Source organism: Montipora capricornis, chromosome 6 (assembly GCF_036669925.1).
Source record: "Montipora capricornis isolate CH-2021 chromosome 6, ASM3666992v2, whole genome shotgun sequence".
Taxonomy (NCBI): Eukaryota; Metazoa; Cnidaria; class Anthozoa; order Scleractinia; family Acroporidae; genus Montipora; species Montipora capricornis.
This window is the reverse complement of record NC_090888.1, coordinates 72,413,201-72,433,825: the sequence shown is the minus strand read 5'-3', so window position 1 is coordinate 72,433,825 and position 20,625 is coordinate 72,413,201. Positions and strand designations below refer to the sequence as shown.

The 20,625-nt window shown below is 40.8% G+C and overlaps 1 protein-coding gene across 2 annotated transcripts; it reads left to right on the top strand.

The window, feature by feature from the left end:
* The first annotated feature begins 493 nt into the window (after positions 1-493).
* Positions 494-19,748, top strand: LOC138054465 (Golgi-associated PDZ and coiled-coil motif-containing protein-like). Of its 2 annotated transcripts, none has more exons than XM_068900908.1 (7): positions 494-744; positions 3,057-3,221; positions 4,010-4,185; positions 5,571-5,871; positions 7,480-7,733; positions 12,899-13,042; positions 17,741-19,748. In XM_068900908.1, the coding sequence occupies exons 1-7, from the start codon at positions 529-531 to the stop codon at positions 18,051-18,053; spliced, it is 1,569 nt and encodes a 522-aa protein (XP_068757009.1). In that variant the 5' UTR covers positions 494-528; the 3' UTR covers positions 18,054-19,748. The 2 variants fall into 2 exon arrangements, with proteins under 2 accessions (XP_068757009.1, XP_068757010.1); XM_068900909.1 differs by lacking the exon at positions 17,741-19,748 and adding an exon at positions 15,360-17,012 and having other exon boundaries at positions 506-744.
* The last annotated feature ends 877 nt before the right edge of the window (positions 19,749-20,625 follow it).

Here is a 20,625-nt window from a genome sequence, read left to right as displayed (position 1 = left end):
CAGTTCTGACAAAAGGAAAGCGCCCTTAATAAGCGCCCCCTCTATTAAACGCCCTTCTTCCAAGAAGCGCCCCTCCGTTTAGTCGAAATTTTTTCCAACGAGTCAGGCCTTCTGAAGACAGAAGGCCTGGCGAGGCGGCAGCTTATAGAGCCGCGAGAAGAGTTTTAGGCGGACGAAATCTCAGAAGCGCTTCAAATTTGAGTGTAATGTAGACCAAAAGCTGTAATGTAGACCAAAGCGATGAAATGTTGACCGTAGCGATAACCAATGAGAGTGCCGCACGAGTACGCCGCGTGATGTTTGCAGCCGCCAGGCGCCAGATCACGCAAGCTTGGCTCGTTGGCACTTTAGCGACAGCTATAACTAGTAAATAATATAAGCGCCCGCGGGCGCTTTTTATTCGAGGAAATGCACAACATTGTAAAGATATCATGTTGATGGATAAATTTCAGGAAAAACGTGCGCTCAAAGACTGGGTTCGAGATTGAGTGAAACCCACCGTCGTGCTTACGTCATATGTAGTCAAAGATGGCGGTCGCAGTGTCAATGTTTCGCTGGTTGGATCTTCTCGAAAAAGAATTTGACAAGACATTTGTTGATTTAGATATCTTGCTAGGCGAAGTTGATCCAGATCAAAGCGAAATAACATACGATGGGCGACAGAAAATGACCCAGCTGTCGTCTACATTTGCGCAGCTTGTTCACAAGGCGCAGACAATTTTTCAAGGAAATGCCAAGTTGGAGGTTAGCGTAAAACTCAACAACACTTATTTATGAATTAAGGGAACGCTAGTTATGCCTTCAGGAATAATTTATCGTATAAAGGTTTTTAAGCTAGTCACAGTAGGAAATGTAATAATGTACGTAGGCTGATCCTGTCTGGCAAAAATAACGTTGATTTACAGTACTTTGTGACGAACGGGATTTTAGCTCCAGTTCAGTAGGGGTTCTGTGGTTATCAGGAAAACAAATAAAATAAAAGCCAAACTTGTCAGAACAACGCGCGTTATTGTTAAGTTTTTTGTTTTTTCTCACAATTTTTTTTTCCATCCATTAATTTATGGCTTTTGTTATTAAAATACAGCCTGTATGTTTTTGCGGCACTTAAACAGTAGCGGGTGGCCAATTATAAGTGAACCGTGTGACTGAAATCAACTTATATCAAATTTGATACACAAGCAGTGATTATTGTTTCTTGAATGAAACCAGAAAGGAGATTTGATCACTCTCAGATGATCGCAGATCGCAGATTGAAGATCGCAGATCACAGACAATTGCAAAGAGAGTTATTTTCGGTCAGCAGAAATGTCAAATGTACATGTACATGCGCTTTGTGCTTTCTGGAAAATCGCAGCAAACAACATGGCGTACATCAAGGAGGAAATTTTGCTGCAAGCAAATTTATTTCTTCTTTTAGTCCTGAAGCGAAGACATCGTCAGCTTCAAAACCTAATGAAACATGGGTTTTGGGTTTGAAAAAATTGATATTCATGAAGAGATGAGAACTTGGGGCTTTCCACACACTGGTGAGAGAACTTCGTGTTTCTGACAGAGAGTAACTTACATATGTTGTTGTTCAAACTGGAATTGAGGTTAAATTTTAACACAGCAGTATACACATACTGGGTGCAGCCATCCTAAGATTCTTAAGGGAATCCACATCAAGCCAGACAGATTGTCTATGCGATAAACAACTCCAACAAGCTGTTCATTAGCTGTGAGACCTGTGAAGGTCTGGGTGAGATATCTAGAAACTTTCCCACAGTCTTTAAAGCCCTCCAGATGGGGGCCATGGCTGATACTCCTGCTGCAACTGATCAAGCCAACCAACCCTCTAAACCCTGCAACTGCCTGCAATGCCAGGCATCCCCTCCCAAACCAACCCAGTCACCATTTTGACCAACAGGAATTTCTGCAGGGGTGGTTTTTCGTGGCTACTATAAGTCAAATGCATTTAGCACATGTAAACGCCAACTACTTCTAGTAATTAATAGAGTGAGAATTTGATGTCAGTCTTTCCTATAGCCACAATACTCGTCAAAAATCTTGAAACACTTGTGTCTGTTTCCCCTTCCCCAATGTTGATTTTTTGTATCACAGTGGTCTCAGTGCTTCAAAACACGTGTGGCTCAACATTGGGGAAGGAGAAGGCACATGAAAAAGGGAGGAGGGAGAAGGCACATGAAAAAGATTGTAGTGGCACGTAAAATAGTCCTTTATCATCCAAAAGCAATCACAGCTTTTGAAGTGTGAAAGATGCATGTACATAAAAGTATTCTTATCTTTGTTTATATTTGTAGTTCCATTGGTATCAAGCACAGAAGTTTTATATGTTTTTAATAAAGCCATTGAAATAATTAACTATTAAAGGGTGATGTGAAGTGCTAGTTTTCTACCTATATGAACCATGTGAGCGTTAGCCGTACTAATGGAAATGGGCCCACACAAGGACAGAGAAAAACTCTGACCAGGGTGGGAATTGAACCCACGACCTTCGGGTTAGATCACTGCTGCCCTACCCAGTGAGCTACAAGGTCAGATGGGTGCAGGTCATGGGAATTTCAGATGTCAATGTCACAGCAATGAATAAGTACAAGTACGAGGAGCCCTACCGAATGAGCTACAAGGTCAGAGGGGAGCAGGTCATGGGAATTTCAGATGTCAATGTCACGGCAATGAATAAGTACAAGTACAAGGAAGCAGTGATCTAACCCGAAGGTCGTGGGTTTAACTCCCACTCTGGTCAGAGTTTTTCTCTGTCCTTGTGTGGGCCCAATTCCATTAGTAGGGCTAACCCTCACAAGTTTCATATGGATAGAAAACTACATTGTAACACTTCACATCACCCTCTAATAGTAAACTCTGTTGAAATATAAGTGCTACAAGGCCAACGTTTGTAAAAAACGTAACCCTTCCATTGAAATAATGTCTATCCACACAGTTGATTTAATCACTTTTGTTTTTAATGACTTATTGTTTGTGTAATACTATCGTCAGGTGTGTAGAAACTCATTACTTTAATGGTAGGCTCCATTTTGCCTTTTTTTACATACCAGGCTGAATTAGTAGCCCTGCGTCACGACTTAGTTGAAGACAGAGCTGCAAAGCAAGTGTTGGAGAAGGAAGTAAACAACCTGCTTCTTCAGCTGCATGCTGTTCAACTTCAGTTACACTCTAACACTGGAATGCCGGTAGACTCGGAAAATATAAAAAACAAACTGGTAAGTAAGACGTTTGTGCGACTTGCACATTGCATTGCAAGGTACTCATCTATGATTACTCATTTTCCTGCACTTTTTCACCTCGTGATAGAAAATTTGTTGACATTTCTGAATATTGCACTGGTTTGTTTGTTTGGTGACATGTGATGGTGAGAACAGACTACGAAAAACTATTTACACAAAACTGACTCATACTGACAGACTACCAATACCTATCATCCTATAACGCCGTGGCTGACAAAGCTATATAGCCATGTGGACCCTATTTTCTGATTCGCTGGACAGCCTCTCTGACAAGACCAATCATCTAGACAGTGTCTTCAGGAACAACAACAACACTTAGAACAACAAGTAGAAAGGAGGCCAAACATAATCAGACACCTGTCCTCACTATGACAAGACCTTACAAGGGGTTTTGGAAACCATTGCACATATTTTTCAGCTCTACAGTATCTGTGTTTTTTTTTTGCTTTGTTTTTTTAAATTTATAAACAGTACAACAATACGTACAGACTTAGGAACAAAAGTAACCTACATGCAAAAACACCCAGAACACTACTATTTACAGAGACATTATTCAACACTAATACCTAATAAACTACTTTAAAAACTTCGACTTACAATACATTACTATAAGATGATGATGATGATGATAATAATAATAATAATAATAATAATAATAATAATATCTGTGTTGCTCACATACCTATAACCACTTTGCGGCACTGAAAATAACCAGAGGTATTTAATATGTGCCATTTGAATTAACAGGACTAATATTTTGATAGGAAAGTGAAATGGCCAAATACAAGAATAACGCTATGAAAGAAGCCCGGATGGAATGTCAAATAAAACAGCTGGAAAAGGAAAATACAGGACTAAGAAATCATATATTTTCATTGCAAGGTGAAGTGTATGGAGCAAGACTGGCCGCCAAGTACCTTGATAAAGAATTAGCTGGAAGGTAGCACATATGTGGCATGACTTTTTTTGTTGGAATTTTTGTCATTGTGGGTGTACGCATGAACAATATGATTAGGAGATTGACTTGGTTCTGTACAAAGGTGACTAGTCTCCTACGCAGCCGTTCTTTGTGTGCTTATGAGGTGTTACGTAGAATACCTCAGATCGTTTATTTATTTATTTTATTATTTATTTATTTATTATTTATTTTTTTCTTGTTTGTGTAATCCTTGTAAATTTTTTAAGTGTCTAAGTTGTTTACTTGTGAGAGACAGTAATAATGTTGCAGTGTAAGTGGCCCGTCTAGAATAACAATGCTAACAGCAGGCCACCATGGTCTTGTTCGAATAATTATGATTTGTTTGTAAATAAAGTTAGAATTCGATATAACGGCGTTTTATATCTCTGGAACACAGTGTTAATATAGCTGAATGATGAACACTAAAAATAAATGGTCACTTTCTAAACTATTTGTAATAGAAGCTCATGACCTTCTGCATGTAATCATTAATCGCCTCTAAATCAGTGAACTCACTTGAATGTTGAGTCATGCTGTCGTGATAAATACCGGTAGACCATCCTGGGAAACCACACAATGTGTTTGTGTATTTGTTAAAAATTAATTTTCAAGGAAATGTTGGGGCCTAGAGCTAATAATGTTGTTCTCATGATGGATACATTATTCAATGCTAAATAAATGTTCAATTTTGTTTACATTCGCCGAAGTAAAGCTCGCTCAGTCTTTCATAATATCCGATTTTCCGGCACATGACTGTTCTCTTCTCTCGTTCAATTGCCGCGGTCGCTTTTCCTTTAGATTTTCTCTGGCCTTGAAGTCCTCTTCTATTTCTTTCTTCATCTTTTCCAGCTTATCTGATGCACGTTGAAACCTCACTATTTAACGCTGGTAGCAAACAGGTCACTGCTCTCCGAGTAATTTCAGATCTACAGGAGCACTTTAGGGGTGCCAGGATGGTGCAGTGGTGAGAGCACTTGCCTCCCACCGATGTGGCCCGGGTTCAATTCCCAGACTGGGCGTCATATGTGGGTTGAGCTTGTTGGTTCTCAACTCTACACCGATCGAGAGGTTTTCGGGTACTCTGGTTTTCGCCCCTCCTCAAAAACCAACATTTGACTTGATTTGCGTTAATTGTTGATTTCAGTTTACAGTGTCCCCAGCTAGTGCTCCAGCACCAGAATGACTGTACTTAAATAAAGTTCCTTTTCTTTCCTTTCCTTTCCATTTGTGGGGAAGTAATGTGGAGTCTAAGAGAAAAGTGATCATCAGAGACTGGTAGAATATAGCAAAACAACTTTTGTCTTCTTACCTTTAACTTAAAGCTGGAGCTAATTGCATGTGCTTTAGTTATGTCTTGTACTTTTCAGAATTCAACAAATTCAGCTCCTTGGCCGTGATATGAGAGGCAGTGAACATGACCAACTGTGGAACCAAATTGAAGCTGAAATTCATTTACATAGACACAAAACTGTGATCAGAGCCTGCAGAGGCCGCAAGGACCCCAATAATAAAACACCAGCCCCACCACCAGCACTATCTGACACTGAGCCTGTAAACAATGATGATGAGGATGCTGAAAGCAAAGCAAGGAAGAGAAGAGGGATTGGTGAACCTAGAACCGTTGTAATTCACAAGGACAAAGCAGAGGGATTAGGAATTTCTATCACAGTAAGAAGTTTTCATTTATAGCCTTGATTGGTGCTTTTAATGGTGGCACTTTTTGCTGTAATTTCAAAAACTCGTGAATAATTAACGACCTAAAATCAAAATCTGGAATCGAGGGTAATGCGCGTAATGTTCACATTAGGGACCTTAAGATTTGAGGACGTCATCTGTCTAGGACGCCACCGGAAGTTCGTTTTTGCCTGATAATGTCACTGCGCATGTCTGTGTGTGAATGGGACGGCGTTTCACATTTAGTGAGTACGCCATTTTTTTCATTTCGCGTCCTACGTAAAACGTGAGTATGTTTTTGTTTTTGGAGCTCAAATTATTCATTTCTTTCGCCGTTTTCGCTGTGCTTTTGGATGTTCTATTGTATATTAGGGGGGTGAAAATTATTAATAATTGTTGATAAAAGCTGCCATTCTATTTATCTTTACTGTTGTACTGTTTGGCTACAAAAGATGACCCTATGTTATAGGGTTCCTGCCTGTTTCATTGTGGTCCTCACATGTTTGCTATTTTACTGTTCACTGATTGTATATGACAACATATGAGAAGTATGTAAAAGAGGTACTGTGACCCAGGTCTCCAGTAGGTTTTCTTGTGTTCAAATTCCTGCAGTGTTATAACAGTAGAGCCCAATGCTAAAGCTTCTGATTGTTTATAAATATAAATAAAATTGAACGATACAGCTATAATTAAACACACTTACCAACAGGACCGTAAAGATTGGCAATTAGTCCATTTGGAATGGCGATTGATTGAAATTTCAGGGCATGCACCCTCTTGTGCCCATTGTAAACAATTCTTTGATTGGTGTTTGGGCGACAAATTGGACGAACTGTACCGTCCACAAAGCCGAAACAATTGTCGAGGGCCGCACCTTTATTTGAAACAGCTTCAGCATATGTCTGTAATGCATGGGGATTTAAAATAGTGTGATTCCACTCTGATATCCGACGACCATGATGCTCAAATATAAAATCAATGACTGTATTACTTATCATGGAGATTTCAGGGACAGGTCTGCCGAAAGTGCTTATGAGGTCGCTGTAGCGGCAAGGGTATGCCAGCCTTTTGAGAACGATGCATAATCCTTCAGTACTGTCACAGATTGTTCCTTGTTTACACTTTATTTCGTCAGGCAAGCCAAGAACATCAACCAAGAGAGGAATGTCGTATTTTTCGAAACGTAAATCTGTCTTACACTCGGCCTCACTTTTACCTTGCAACGTAAATCTTTCATAATTCCAAAAAGGATACTCTGGATTTTTCGATTTGTTAGCATCATACAACATGAGAAACTCATCCTCATTGATTATTTCCTCGCAAAAACTTACAAGAAGTTCGTCACGCGCTTTCCTGAAGGACGCCATTCTCGACCAAGGCGCTAGAAAAAGTTCCCGTCGTGTTTATCTTTTCTTAAGTCTAAAGTTCCCGCGCAAAGGACGGCGTTCTCGCCCCAGGCCTTTATATGCCGTGACGTCCTAGGAGAAGACGCCGTTCTCAAATCTTAAGGTCTCTATTATAATCGATGTCTGGTCATAAGAGTAAGGAGAATTTGCTTTGACATTTTTTACAATGAAGACGGCCTTGTTGCTATATTCGTAGGGCGGGAAAGAACATGGTGTGCCCATCATTGTTTCTGAAATCCATGAAGGATTGCCAGTGGACAGATCTGGTGGGTTGTATGTTGGTGATGCCGTACTAGCAGTGAATGGTATTGATCTACAAGAAGCCAAACACGGTGAAGCAGTGAAAGTTTTATCTACCGTGCATGGTGAGATCACTTTAGAAGTGCTGTATGTAGCGCCGGACGATTCCAGTGACGATGAGGATGCTTGGGAAGAGGATGAAACACAGAGGTAATTGCTATTAATGATGATAGTGGCAAAGACTATAAAAATGAATGATCGTGTGAGAAAACTGTTGTTCGAAATGCGGCGCCATTTTTTTCACTTTCGCGTGACCCGAAAGTAAGAAAAAGTAAAGCCGACTTCGGCCTCCTTGGCCTTTTGTGTCTACTGTTGTCGGTTCTGTTACGTTAGTAAGTAAGTAGTTAAGTTGAGTTCGGGAAATGATGGAGCAATCATCGACATCATCTCGATACTTCGGAAATCCACTGTCCATGCAATTCGATAAGTAATCAAGCTCAAACCATGTGCTTTTTGTTGGCCTTTCTCACATGCACAAGAAGGTGGGCACTCTGAAGGTGAGTTCCTCGTATTATTTGAATATTTCTTTACTCATTGGAACTTTAATAGACTTAGGCACAGCTCTCACTCGTGTTTTAGGCGTTTCGTTACAAAGTATTGTTGAAATACCACTTCGAGATAATTTAAGCTTGAACTATCATTGCAGCCAGCAGTGGGAGGAAATATGGTTGCAAAACAATCACATGGACCTGCGATGTTTGTCTGCAGGGAAGCACATATGAGACCTGTGCCTGGGTTTAGTGATCATGACAATTGTGCTAATGATTTTGATATTTAACAATTATTCTACGAGGGCGCGCTGGATATGAAGTGATAGATAACCAAGGAGACGCGTAGCGCCGAGTTGGTTATAGTCATTTCATATCCAGCAAGCCCGCGTAGAATGATTGTTTTAGTAAAAACTTCAGGAACAACAACTCTTCTTTGGTGTTCCCGGAGGTAGTATTGTCGACTAGAGCATCGATTTCAATTCTGTCAATTCCGGTCCAAAACGGCTTTTGTCGGCCATTTTTTCTGAGAGCTGCAAAAATGTTTTCAGGTCGCTTTATTGCTGACGCGTTCCTTGACCATATTAGGTATAGCAGGTATATGAACTGTTATTAAATTCTCAACCTCGGATAATGCATTTCGCGTGCTCTGATTGGTTCACTCAATCTCGGTTATCAGCTCATATATCTTGGTTTGACCTTATATGGTAAATGATTGCGTTAAGCGTTGCTGAACTAAAAATGTTTTCGCTGGAATGCGAAATTACTCCTTGAATAAAGCCAAAAAGGAGAAAAAAAACTTTTTTTGTGGAAAGTTTGGATCAATTCCGACGTTTAGAAGTATGCGAAAAGGCAAGAAATGTTTTTGTGATGAACCTGCGTCTGTCTGACAACAAGGTATTACACAACATCGCATCAGTTCTCATCAAGTTTTTTTCGATTTCGCTCGGATTTGCTCGCTTTTTCCGCTCGTATTTCGTACTTCCAAATTTTTGGAGTTGAAGGAATTTAATAAAACAATTATTCCATTCGCGCTTGTTGGATATGAGACTGGTTATAGCCAACTCGGCGCTACGCGCCTCGTTGGCTATTTACCATCTCATATCCAACGCGCGCTTATGGAATAATTGTTAAATATCTTGTGTCCGGCGAGCCAATGAAAATGCTGGAAATCTGACATCCGTAGTTCAGTTTTTAATAATAATATATATGATGCATCTGTAAATACTGGCACCAGATTGATCATGTGATTGTCAGAAGTCGTGATGTCGGTGATGTCACCCTGACAAGAGTAATGAGAGGCGCAGAATGCAGCACTGATCTCCGATTAGTTCGCACCTTCTTGAAACTTAAAATGAAACCACCTATTAGAAAGAGTAGCTTCAAGCCTGCCAAATACTCGACGTAAGTAAGCTAAACAACCCAGCTCAAAGAGAGTTGTTTGTACATGCTATGCGTGGGGCTCTAGAAAGTGAACGGGTGCCTGAAGAAGTAAATAAAATGGGCTTCTCTGGAAGCTGCAGTGTTTAATAAAGCTTACAATGTCCTTGGACCCGCGAATAGGAAGCAACCTGACTGGTTTGCAGAAAACATCCAAGAGTTACAGCACCTTATAGACCGCAAAAACACAGCACTTTGTAACATGCTAAGCCGTAACACTAGGGTCACCAAGTCTGAGTTCGCGTCTTAGCGATCTTCACGGCAATTACATGGCAACTCAAAAACGACAGGTTGTTAAACAAGGCATGCCAAATCCAGTACTATGCCGATGGAAGGACTCTAGAATGTTCTATCGTGCAATAAAAGAGCTTTATGGCCCCTCTAGTCGCGGTGTAACACCTTTCCTATCTTCTGATCGCCAAACCCTGGCTGGTTACCAATCATGAAGACATCCTGAAACGCTGGTTAGAACACTAAATCGCCCATCTACAGCTAGTGTTGATAGCATAGAATCTAATGCTCAAAATCCTATTCTTAATAGCCTTTCTGCCCCGCCTACCAGGGAGGAAGCCATAAAAGCAGTAAACACTCTTCAAAATAGGAAAGCTACTGGTGAAGATGGTATTCCAGTCGAGATTTTCAAGCATGGTGGTCATATGTTCCTTGACTCTCCACTACTGGCATCATCTACACAGTCTGGTGACGTACATTTGGAGAGACGATTTTGCCAGTAGACAAAGTAGTATCTGAATCTTAGTGTGGCTTTAGGAGCAATCGTGGTACTGCTGATATGATATTCTCTGCACGTCAATTACAAGAAAAGTGCATTGAGCAGAATATTGGGCTGTATGCTGCTTTCATCGACTTAACAAAGGCCTTTGATAGTGTACCAAGGGATGCTCTGTGGAACATCCTTGCAAAGCAAGGCTTACCATCTAAGTTCATAAATGTCTCAAAGCAACTGCATACTGGTAAGCATGCCTGTGTATGTATCAGTGGGAACTCTTCTGAGCGTTTCTGTGTAACTACTGGTGTTAAGCAAAGATGCGTAATTGCTCCTATTCTCTTTACGCTGTTTTTTGCTGCGATGTTGGATGAGGCCCTCTCAGGTTCAGCTGAGGGGATTCTGATCCGTTTTAGGACAGATGGTGGCATCTTCAAGCGAAAACAAAAGTTCATTTTCAACTTGTTCGCGATTTGCTTTTTGCTGATGACTGTTGCGTCTTCGCACACACTGAGGATCATCTGCTAAGATTAGGGAATCATTTTTCCTCTGGAGCCACGAACTTTGGTCCATAAGTACTCTGTAAGCTGAATGACACTGATGCCTTTACATATCTCGGGAGCGTTCTCTCTGAGGATGGACAATTGACCTAATCGGCTAACTCAATGTTGTACCCAATTCAAATCTCCCGGGACTAAGATTCTTTGTGTATTGTATTTGCATGATAATGTAGTATTCATATTTAAATGATATGGAAATACCCGGAACAAAACGTTTTATTCCCGAAGGGTTTGAATTGGGTACAACATTGAGTTAGCCGATTAGGTCTATTACATCTAACGTAGCAAAACATTTTCCACAAGGAGAAATTTCTCGCTGCTTTTCTTGGGAGATCTGAGCATGGAATCGAAAGATCTTCCATCGGATCATCATCGTTTCCGTCTCCCTTTCGTCGATGGAGCCATTTTTTACGAATACGATGGGGTTCTTTCCTGTCGCAAAAATTGGAGTGTCTTTGTTGAAGACAATATCCTTTGCGTAGCGCGTTTTCGGGGCTGGGAGGTGAACTAGTTGTCCTTCCAGTAATAGCAGTGCCACTGAATAACTGAGGGTGACCACCTAAAATCGTTCAAGAAAATTCCCTCGGCTTTTTCAGCGCCCACCCATGCAAAACTCGTTTGAAAAAGTGTTAAAAATTTTGTTTAGTGGGTTAAGCAGGAAGGTTTTCCCCGCAGTTTTTCTACTCCCGCGATCATAATATTACGATACTTTCCCCGTCCTTTCTGTAATAGTTCCAGAACACATTGGGCGAAGTACTGGGCGTTAATTTCATTCCTTTCTAATACTTCTTCTGCGCATGCTAACCAGTGGCCAGAACAGCCTTCTGTGCACTCTCCCTGTCTAGCTTTTCCTTGCCCTGTCCAGATCATTTGTCGAATGTTCCATTTCCCACGCGGTGTCTAAAACTTCAGAAACAACTTTGGCGCCTCGATTTACTATGAACTCTGCGATGTCAGTTTTGCCTTCGAGCTTCTGCCTTCGAGTTTCTTGCAAGAGCAAGCAGCTCAGTCCGACACTTTATGTTTTTAGCTAATGCAATCTCCGAAAGTTCATATGAAGTCATCCGTTTTTTCCTTCTCTTAGCTTTATTGTTATCTCCATCTGAATCCGTGCTAACTTGAGCGTGATTATGGCCAACGTCGGCCTCATCGGAAGTGTTTTGCCCAGCATCGTGGCCCGCTTTCTTTTTACTTTTAGACTGGACGGCGATAGAAGCCATGGTCGTTCTCGGAGGGCCTGCGTTCGTTAAATTTGGGTGATCTAAACTCTGAATATGATGCTTTTCTTTCTTTGTGACGTACTTCCATGTGCTGTAATAGTTGCTGGGAATCTCAGAGAAATGGACCGAGATCCCACAACTCTCCTGTAAAAATCTGTTGCAGGAAATCCACCGTTTGTTTCGGTCCAACTTGATGGCCATGTGATAATGAAACCCCGCTGAAATATGTTGTTCGAGCGAACAACATCACTTAACCACATTAGAATCATTAAAGGACTGGAGAACCGCATCGACAAATGATCTCCTTGTTGGAAAGAGTTCTTCGTCCACTTGGCTGTACATTATTAAATAAACTTTGCGAACAGAGCGTGCATCCAATTCTTTACTTGCTGGTACAAAGATATCGTTATTTTCTTCCGATGAGGGTGAATCTGACTCGTGCTCTTTGATCATATCCATTCTGTGGTATCACCTTGTGATGAAATAGATCAACGCAACTGAAATCGCGTGCTTTTACTACGTGAATCGGAAAAGCTTTAATTTTGACTTTCACGTCTCACAATTGTGCCACGACCAATCATATCATCAAATGAAACTAAAAGCACGATTATCATGAAGTTTTGCGGCTTATCTATCTCAAGCATGACTAGTTTTCTCTCGTGACACGAGAAAATTCCACCCAATATTATTTTTCCACATTATTGTAACTCGCGCGGTAATTATGCAAGTCAAAATTGTTATTCTGTGATTGTTTCAACACCACTGACTTTGTGAAAAACAGTGGGCATATGCAGTCTTTGACTCTCTACTTTTCCCTATTGCCAGGCATCCTAAACGAGACTGGTTTCGTTAGTCATGTATCTCTCTCTCTGTTTTTCGTTAGGTACAGTATGCTTGGTAGAGTGGAAGACCCTGCAAATGAACTCGCTAATGGAAATGTGTACATGACAAACTCAAAAAGAGATCCAGCATCATCCCAGAGCACAGTTGCTCAAGATATAAGCAGTGAAAATCACATTCATCAGAGGTCAGTGTTTAAGGCCGGGACACACTAGGCGACAAGTCGCAGCGACGGGTCTCTGCGAGAAGTTTCTCCGTGGGTGCTTCTTGCAAAACAAGTCGCTGCGACGCGAAGCCTGTTCGGTGCGAACGCAGTGATCTTGTATGAAGGGGAATGTGAACTAGTGTTCTAATTCAATATGGCTGACCATATGACGCTCTCTCATTGGTTCATTTATACATCGTCGCAGCGACTTGTTGCCGGAAGTTTACACACGGTGCGACATCGCTGCTTTCGCTGATTTTGTCGCTGCAACTAGTCGCACGAATTCAAACTGGTTTGAATTCGTGCGACAGATCGCGGCGACAAAATTCTGCCGCAGCGACAATGATTTTCATAAAAATTAACCGTGTCACACGAGGCGAATTGTTGTGGCGACATATCCCCGCGACGTGTTGCAGCGACTTATCGCTTAGTGTGTCCCGGCCTTTAAGAAAAAAGGAAAAATATTGGTGGAGATTTGGTAAAGTCTCTTACCACGTCAGAAAACCATTCGCGTGTCTTTATTTTTCTTTTTCTTAGTCACAAATGTGCATACCCCACGGATATTGAATTAAGCTGCGACCGGGGATTCTAAGTTTATGCCCTTCAGTATTTCAAAACACCCTTACGGCGGTTAGAGCACCCACACTTCCCCCAGTTTTCTGGCATTCTGAAAGCGCGTTTAGCCACTCGGCCACGGTGACGTAGTTCTCATTTTGCGATGAGAGCAAACATTTACTTTGGAATTCTTTCCGCCCGCGATCATTGACACAGTATTAAACGTCTCTTCTGAAAGTTTTTTACAAGTGGACAGATGATTTTTCTTTGAAAACGGCAAGCTTTAAATGTAAGGATAATTTTCTACGCTATTTCTTGATCTTGCTTCGTTCTTGTGTGTTCCACTGTAAACAATATTGCATACTCCGAATACTCCAATTGACCTGTTTCTTGCGAACCAGTTTGTTCAGTCGTCCCAAAACATTTTGTGAATCAAACAAGTGTTTTGTGAATCGAACCAGTATGTTCAAGCGGCCATTGTGCCAAGCATTTAATAATCGAACCAGTGTGTTCATTTGGCCATTGAGTAAACACTCGCTATTAGGAAGCGCTGTTTGGGAATTCCAACGCCATCCCTCCCTATGTAGAAATAAAAAACGTGAAAAGAACATTACGAAAAAGCCTTTAACCATCAAATTAAAAAAGAAATCAAGTTAAAAAAAAGAACCGAAATGTGCATCGGCTTTCCCGATATGAGTTCAATCTGGGGTTCTTTCCCGTGAATAGCGCACATCCTGGCCGTGCACCACAAAGACAATCAATTACCATGTGAGTTGTTAACGGTGTATTAAAGGTATGTTCGATGCTTTTCTAGCTTAGATGAAAGTTGCAGGCCGCGAACGGTAGTGATTTCACGATCATTTAAACTTAGAGCAAGACGCATGGGGGCGTATGAGCAGATGTACTATTCGGGATGTACTGATTGTGTAAAATGAAATGATGTAACAGTTTCATGTCAGAGCGATTTTCAATTGAGTGTCGAAAGTAATTAGCGAATTACTGTGGTTTCGCATTACTTCACTCAGTGAGTTGTTTAAAGTTCTCGCGCCACTTTTTCAACCAATCAGAAGTAAAACCAACACCAATCGTGGCTCGCGCGTGCACGTTTTCCCGCGCTTTGTGTCGGCTACGTGTAATTACTTCGAGTTTTGATTGGTTTACTGGATTGTCTCCGTCCTTTTTGATTGGCCAAAGTAATTACTTTGGTTTTGGTTTTACGACACTCATTTGAAAACCGCTCTAAAGGTTATTGCTTGTAATTGACATTGTCGTCAGACAAGCCATACGACAAGCAAAAGTTCTCAGCGGACGAAGGCAATAATAAGTATTGTTTATGGCAGCAAGATAGTAAAATGCACGAACTTACTCAAGACAAGTATGCCTAGATCTTAAAGAGTTTGTTTAACTCTAGCTATCTTAGCGGTCAAACCGTCTGTTAGCCCCCTGTGGTCTTAAAGGGTTAACAACTGTTTTGACAATAAATAACTTCTAGTTAAATTACGGATTTATTTTTCTGGTAATCTCTCGCCATTTTCCAAAGTCTACCAGCAGTTGTAGTTCACTGTAACTGGACAATTTATGTTAACTGTTTGTACATCCCACGGATACACCCTGTAGCCGTCTTGTTTTAATTGATGTTATCGTTGAAGTAATGGTTCATAGTGAGGTGATAGCAAAAATCGAAAGATATGGTTGATATGGGGCCCTGTGTGCTACAGGTTATAGATTTCTTCATCCCCCCTAGGCAAGATAATCAGACGTCGTGACCTCCAATACCATCTCTATGAGAATGACTCGTAGCTGTATGTCTCCTTCAAGACGGAATCGTACGAATGGTCTTTACTTGGCTAAGTCCAAAGTTGAGCTCTGCGTAAGAGACATTGATACTTGGATGTTGCAAGGTTTAAAACTCAATCAAGACAAATCTGAGCTGCTTGTTTTTTCCTCGAAATTCCGTGTTGCACCGGCCTGAAGTGGACTCTGCTGAAGTTGTTTTTGAACTGATTACACCGGAGCCTAGCGCAAGAAATCTGGGAGTAATCTTGGATACACATTTGTCCTTGAATGATCATATTGCAAAAGTGTGTAAGACTTCTCACTTTCATCTTAGAAATATTAGCAAAATCAGAAAATTCCTAACAACAAAAGACGAACAAACAAAAGAAGCTAATGAGAGATTTTTTGTTTTCGTCCACCAACATGGCAGCGATGACGTCACGTGAAAACCTCCTATGGCGTAACACGGAAATCTTAATACGGAAATCTTAACACATGCTTTTATCAGCTCAGTACTGGACCACTGTAATTCGTTCTTGTATGGACTGCCTGCCTATCAGTTAAATTAAGTTACAGCTGATACAGAATACTGCTGCTCGCGTCGTTTCTTTCGCCAAAAAATATGATCACATTACACCTGTACTTCAAAGTCTTCCTTCGTCTTAGTCTGCAAAGCACTAAATGGCATGGCGCTCTCATACTTAAGTGATATTTTACGCTATAGAACGTCTACACGGATGCTTAGGTCTACTTCGCAGAAGTTTCTTGCAGTGAGTCGAACTTTTACCAAGTCTTACAGTGATCGCGCGTTTTCAGTCGCCGGCCCGAAACTGTGGAACCAGCTTCCATTGAATATAAGACAATCCAGTACCATGGGCAGTTTTAAGAAGGAGCTAAAAACTCATTTATTTATAAGTTAGCTTATGATACATGTAACTTTAAAGAAATAGGTTTTTATATTCAGCTTTTTAGTCACTTTTTTGACATAGAAATTTTGTAAAGCGCCTAGGGCAAGTAGTGTTTATGCGCTATAGAAATAAATTGTATTATTATTATTATTATTATTATTGGACTGCTTTTTGTCGATTTAAGAGAACTCTGTTAGTCACTATGATTTTGCACATGCACTACGGATGTCCAGCGGTCACATCACAATTCCGATGCGTGCTCTGTCGATCCGACCGCACTGATGGAAGTATGACTTTACAAGTGCACGGTTGGAGTTCGTCGTGGAAAACTTAACCATGCCAAATTCAAATTCATATGTTGCTGGTAGCATTCATCAAGGTGACGCACGATTAAATAGTATTTGACGGGGAAGACAGTGTGTATTTATGAGTTTTTCAGCGTTGTTATGTACTCAGAATTTGCCGATCAAATTCTGGACTCCCCCCACCGTAGATATGATACTTACGTGATGGACTCAGATCGACTTCACCTCGATGGTCTTGGAAGTAGATCCACTGTTGTTTTATTGCATCTACGTTACATTTACTGGTATTGTTACCTTTCACATAAAACTGATGTTTGTACCCGCAATGCCATGTTACCAAATCTCCCAAAGAGTAATATTGTTCAGTTAATTGTTATTTTAGTCATAATAAACTCTTGATGAAAATTGCATCTGTTGTTTCATAAGTCATGAATCGGACTTATTGAGTAGTTCCAGCGAGAGTGACCTTGGAAACTTATCACCAATACAGTTGGTCTTGGTCGTGAAAGAGTGTGCCTGGCCATGATGCTCCCTATTGCATCCAACATCATTAATGTTTGCCCAGTAGCTACTCGCAATATTTCACTTGTCATTTGCAACTTCTAGCATATGGATTTTGCCAAGCCTAAAAGCGGAGCTTCCGGGTGATTCGTTCTTACAATAGGTTAACCTTTCTTGAGCCTGCGGTCCAAGCGAAACCTAGAACCTGGTCAGCGGTCAACTTAAAAAAAAAGCTGACCTCTATAATAAACTCTAAGCTTGAAGCTGCGATATGGTCACGTGATACTGGTCATATTCGCATACATGGAGGGGTAAACGTACTTACGGTCGTACGGTCACCAAAACCAATTTTTTTCCCACAGATGGGTTACCATATTTTCTTACCCATGGTGCTCTGCGCGCGGAGCTCCGTTTGCCAAATGTGTCGAAAGTTGGCTGTCCAATTGGTTACCATCTCTTTCAATTTATTTTGATACAATTTTTACGAAATTTTATGTACATGCATGCGGATGTATATATCGATCTTCCGTCAGTCTGTATAGGACGCCTGTGGCAGCCGTGAGGGTTTCATGCTCGGCTTTTAGAGCCGATCAAGATTGATCAATTTAACATGAGGGATTTGTTTGTCTCCCCAGTCCTCAGCCATCTCCCCGTACTCAACCATCACATCCGGGTTCAGCTCAAGCCGTTTGTCTGTCTCCGGGATCAACTAAGAAATACAGCAATCCTGCAATGATACCAGAAACATTTTCAACAACAGTGGATAGTAGAGGAAGTCAGTCACACTTGTCAAATTCACGTTCAAGTTCACAATCTTCATTATCACTGGCATCGACAATCTCTCCGCAGCAAACCGGATCCTTAAACGTAGGACGACTAGAGCCTTTGATACAGGTTCCTTCGGAAAGCCGCGAAGCAAGCGCAGAACTATTTTCTCCAACGACATAACAGCAGTGAGGGATAAATTACTAAGAGAAGATAGCTGACACTACTAGTAAACAATAATTCGTGTTCAGTTACACAAATTAGAAGTTCACGAAATCATTCAGAGTTTTATAAATAATAGTAATGAAACAAGTAAAAACTTATCAGGCAGACAAAAATTACGGGTACAAGATGTATTTATGGGCTGATGGGTACAGTAAAGAAAAAGTCGATGACAGGTTTGATTCTGTCTATCCTGGTCAGTTGTCAAATTTAACACGTAAAAGCGAACGTGAAACCGAAGAAGCCGTTAAGACTTAATTGCCGGTAAAACCTCATTAAGGCCCCGTTGACGTGAAAAGAAGTTGTTCTTGATTGCTTCGTCACTCGCCAACATGAGCTATCTCATACTAGCCTACGTCTCCTACACCTCTTTGCAAAACGCAGGGAATCGTTTCCATAAGAATCCCGTTAGTCGCTTTGACAGCGTAACTGAGATACTTTGACGGTTCAACTCGCTCAAATTAAGATATACTGAGCAGGCGCAGGCGCTGTTGTCAGCTGTTAACTCGCTTACCGTATTTACTCGATTTAACGCCGCAGAAGGCAGGATAAGTACCAATAAACACCGCACCCAATCAGAATAATGCGGCGTTTATTCAAGGATTGTAGGAAAAAAAAACAAGTACACGTTCAATTTTCTGACCGTTTATCAAAAGCCATACAATTGCTATTCTATCTCAGCAAAAAAACGAGACATCGGAACTTTAAACACGTTTCTTTTTCCAGGTTCTCTGTATCCCACAACCGCGCTCGGTCTTAAAAACAAATTGCGATTTTGAGACGGCAATACCACATTATATTGACGGCTAGTTGGGAGAAAATATATTCCGTATTGGGCGGAGTCGCGAAGCGACGGAGCATAATACGGAATATATTTTCTCCCAACGCCGTCAATATAATGTGGTATTGCCGTCTCAAAATCGCAATTTGTTTTGTATCGCGATCCATCATTTATAAGAATAAATAAAACTGTAAACTAATCAACCCTCAAATTTTTCTACCTGCGAAACGTATTTGTTTGATGCGTACGTCAGCAACCCAATTCAGTGCAACGACGTCAATTTCAACATTAGAACCAATCACAGGCCGCAAAAGTGAGACGGCAATACCACGAAATATTGACGGCTCGCGCATAGGCAAAACTATAAGAAGATCGCGATACTAAATGTTATTTTCGAATTCAACATGGCAGAGGCAAGGTTATATCTCGTCGGATCTACTTGAATGTTCATTCAGAATTATCTGTTGAGTTTTGGGATAGAAATACTGCAGGAAATTTGGAAACAACTCGTAAGGCCGCGCGCGGTTGTGGGATACGGCGTTAAATTTTTTCTTTCCGATTTAAATAGTATGTACAAATGATCTACCGTAATTGTTTTCAGTGATTTAAGAAATATGATTTTGAAATAAACGCCGAATCAGACACACTCAAAATTTAATAAACGCCAGGGCGTTGAATTAAATAAATACGGTAAACGGGAAACCCCTTTTGTTTTAAAAACCGACTCGGAGGGGAAGGTGGGTCACATACCCGGGAAAACGTTTTCCATATAACTGGGTCTAGGAAATTGCTTTTTTGCAAATATTCAGATGGGTTAAGTGATCAAATTGTGTATTTTTAGAAGAGTTAAGAGATCAATAAACCATGAGATTTAACGCTTTGTGGTCTTTTTGTTTCCGGAGTGATTTTATTTCTTTGTGTTTGTTTTAATGTGCGGATCTTCCTTTCTCTTTCTCTCCCTAGAAAACTCTGATGAAGGGTTCCGCAAAGGAAGTCCATTTTGAGACTTCCTGAATTTCTCCATAGTTTTTTATCTTTCCGCTTTAACTCAATTTATTGATTAATTAATGAACTGAATAAATTGATTTGTTAATTGCTCAGTTAATTAACAATTAGACCCGTAGCCCGCAAGGGCTACGGGTCAATAGCCCATGAGGCGAAGCCGAATGGGCTATTGACCCGTGGCCCTTGAGGGCGAAGGGAAACGCTAAAACTATAAAAACTAAAACTATAAAAAGTAGCCGATTCTTGGGATAATTATGATACTTTAGGAATCCTTTTACCGGAAGATGCAGCCGCATTATGTATGATAAAGCTCCGCTGGTATCTCTGCGTTTTACCCACTGAAAACGTTCGCTTGTACATTAAAGATCTAGAACAGCAGTTGCGCGTAAGTAGCAAGTAATGAAGTTTGTGATTACTTTTGTGAACTATGTAGCCACATTATGTTTTGAACGATGTCATGAAATAAACGCTCGGTTAATTTTTGCCTTCTTATATAAAGCGTGACAAGGCTTTTTTCTTAAGAGCCGCTGCATAACTTAAGTCCGGGTAAATAATCGTTAGAGCGCGCCTTTGAAGTATGCCGCAGCCGGAAGTGGAGAAGTTATTCATTTTCAGCCTGTCACACTGATCATAAATTTGTTTATTGTATACCACCACTGCGCTATTCACCGAATTGGAGTTGAATATTCCACCTTTTGTTTAAAAGGTATTGTAATAGTATTATAATCTCGTCAATAGAGCCTAGTC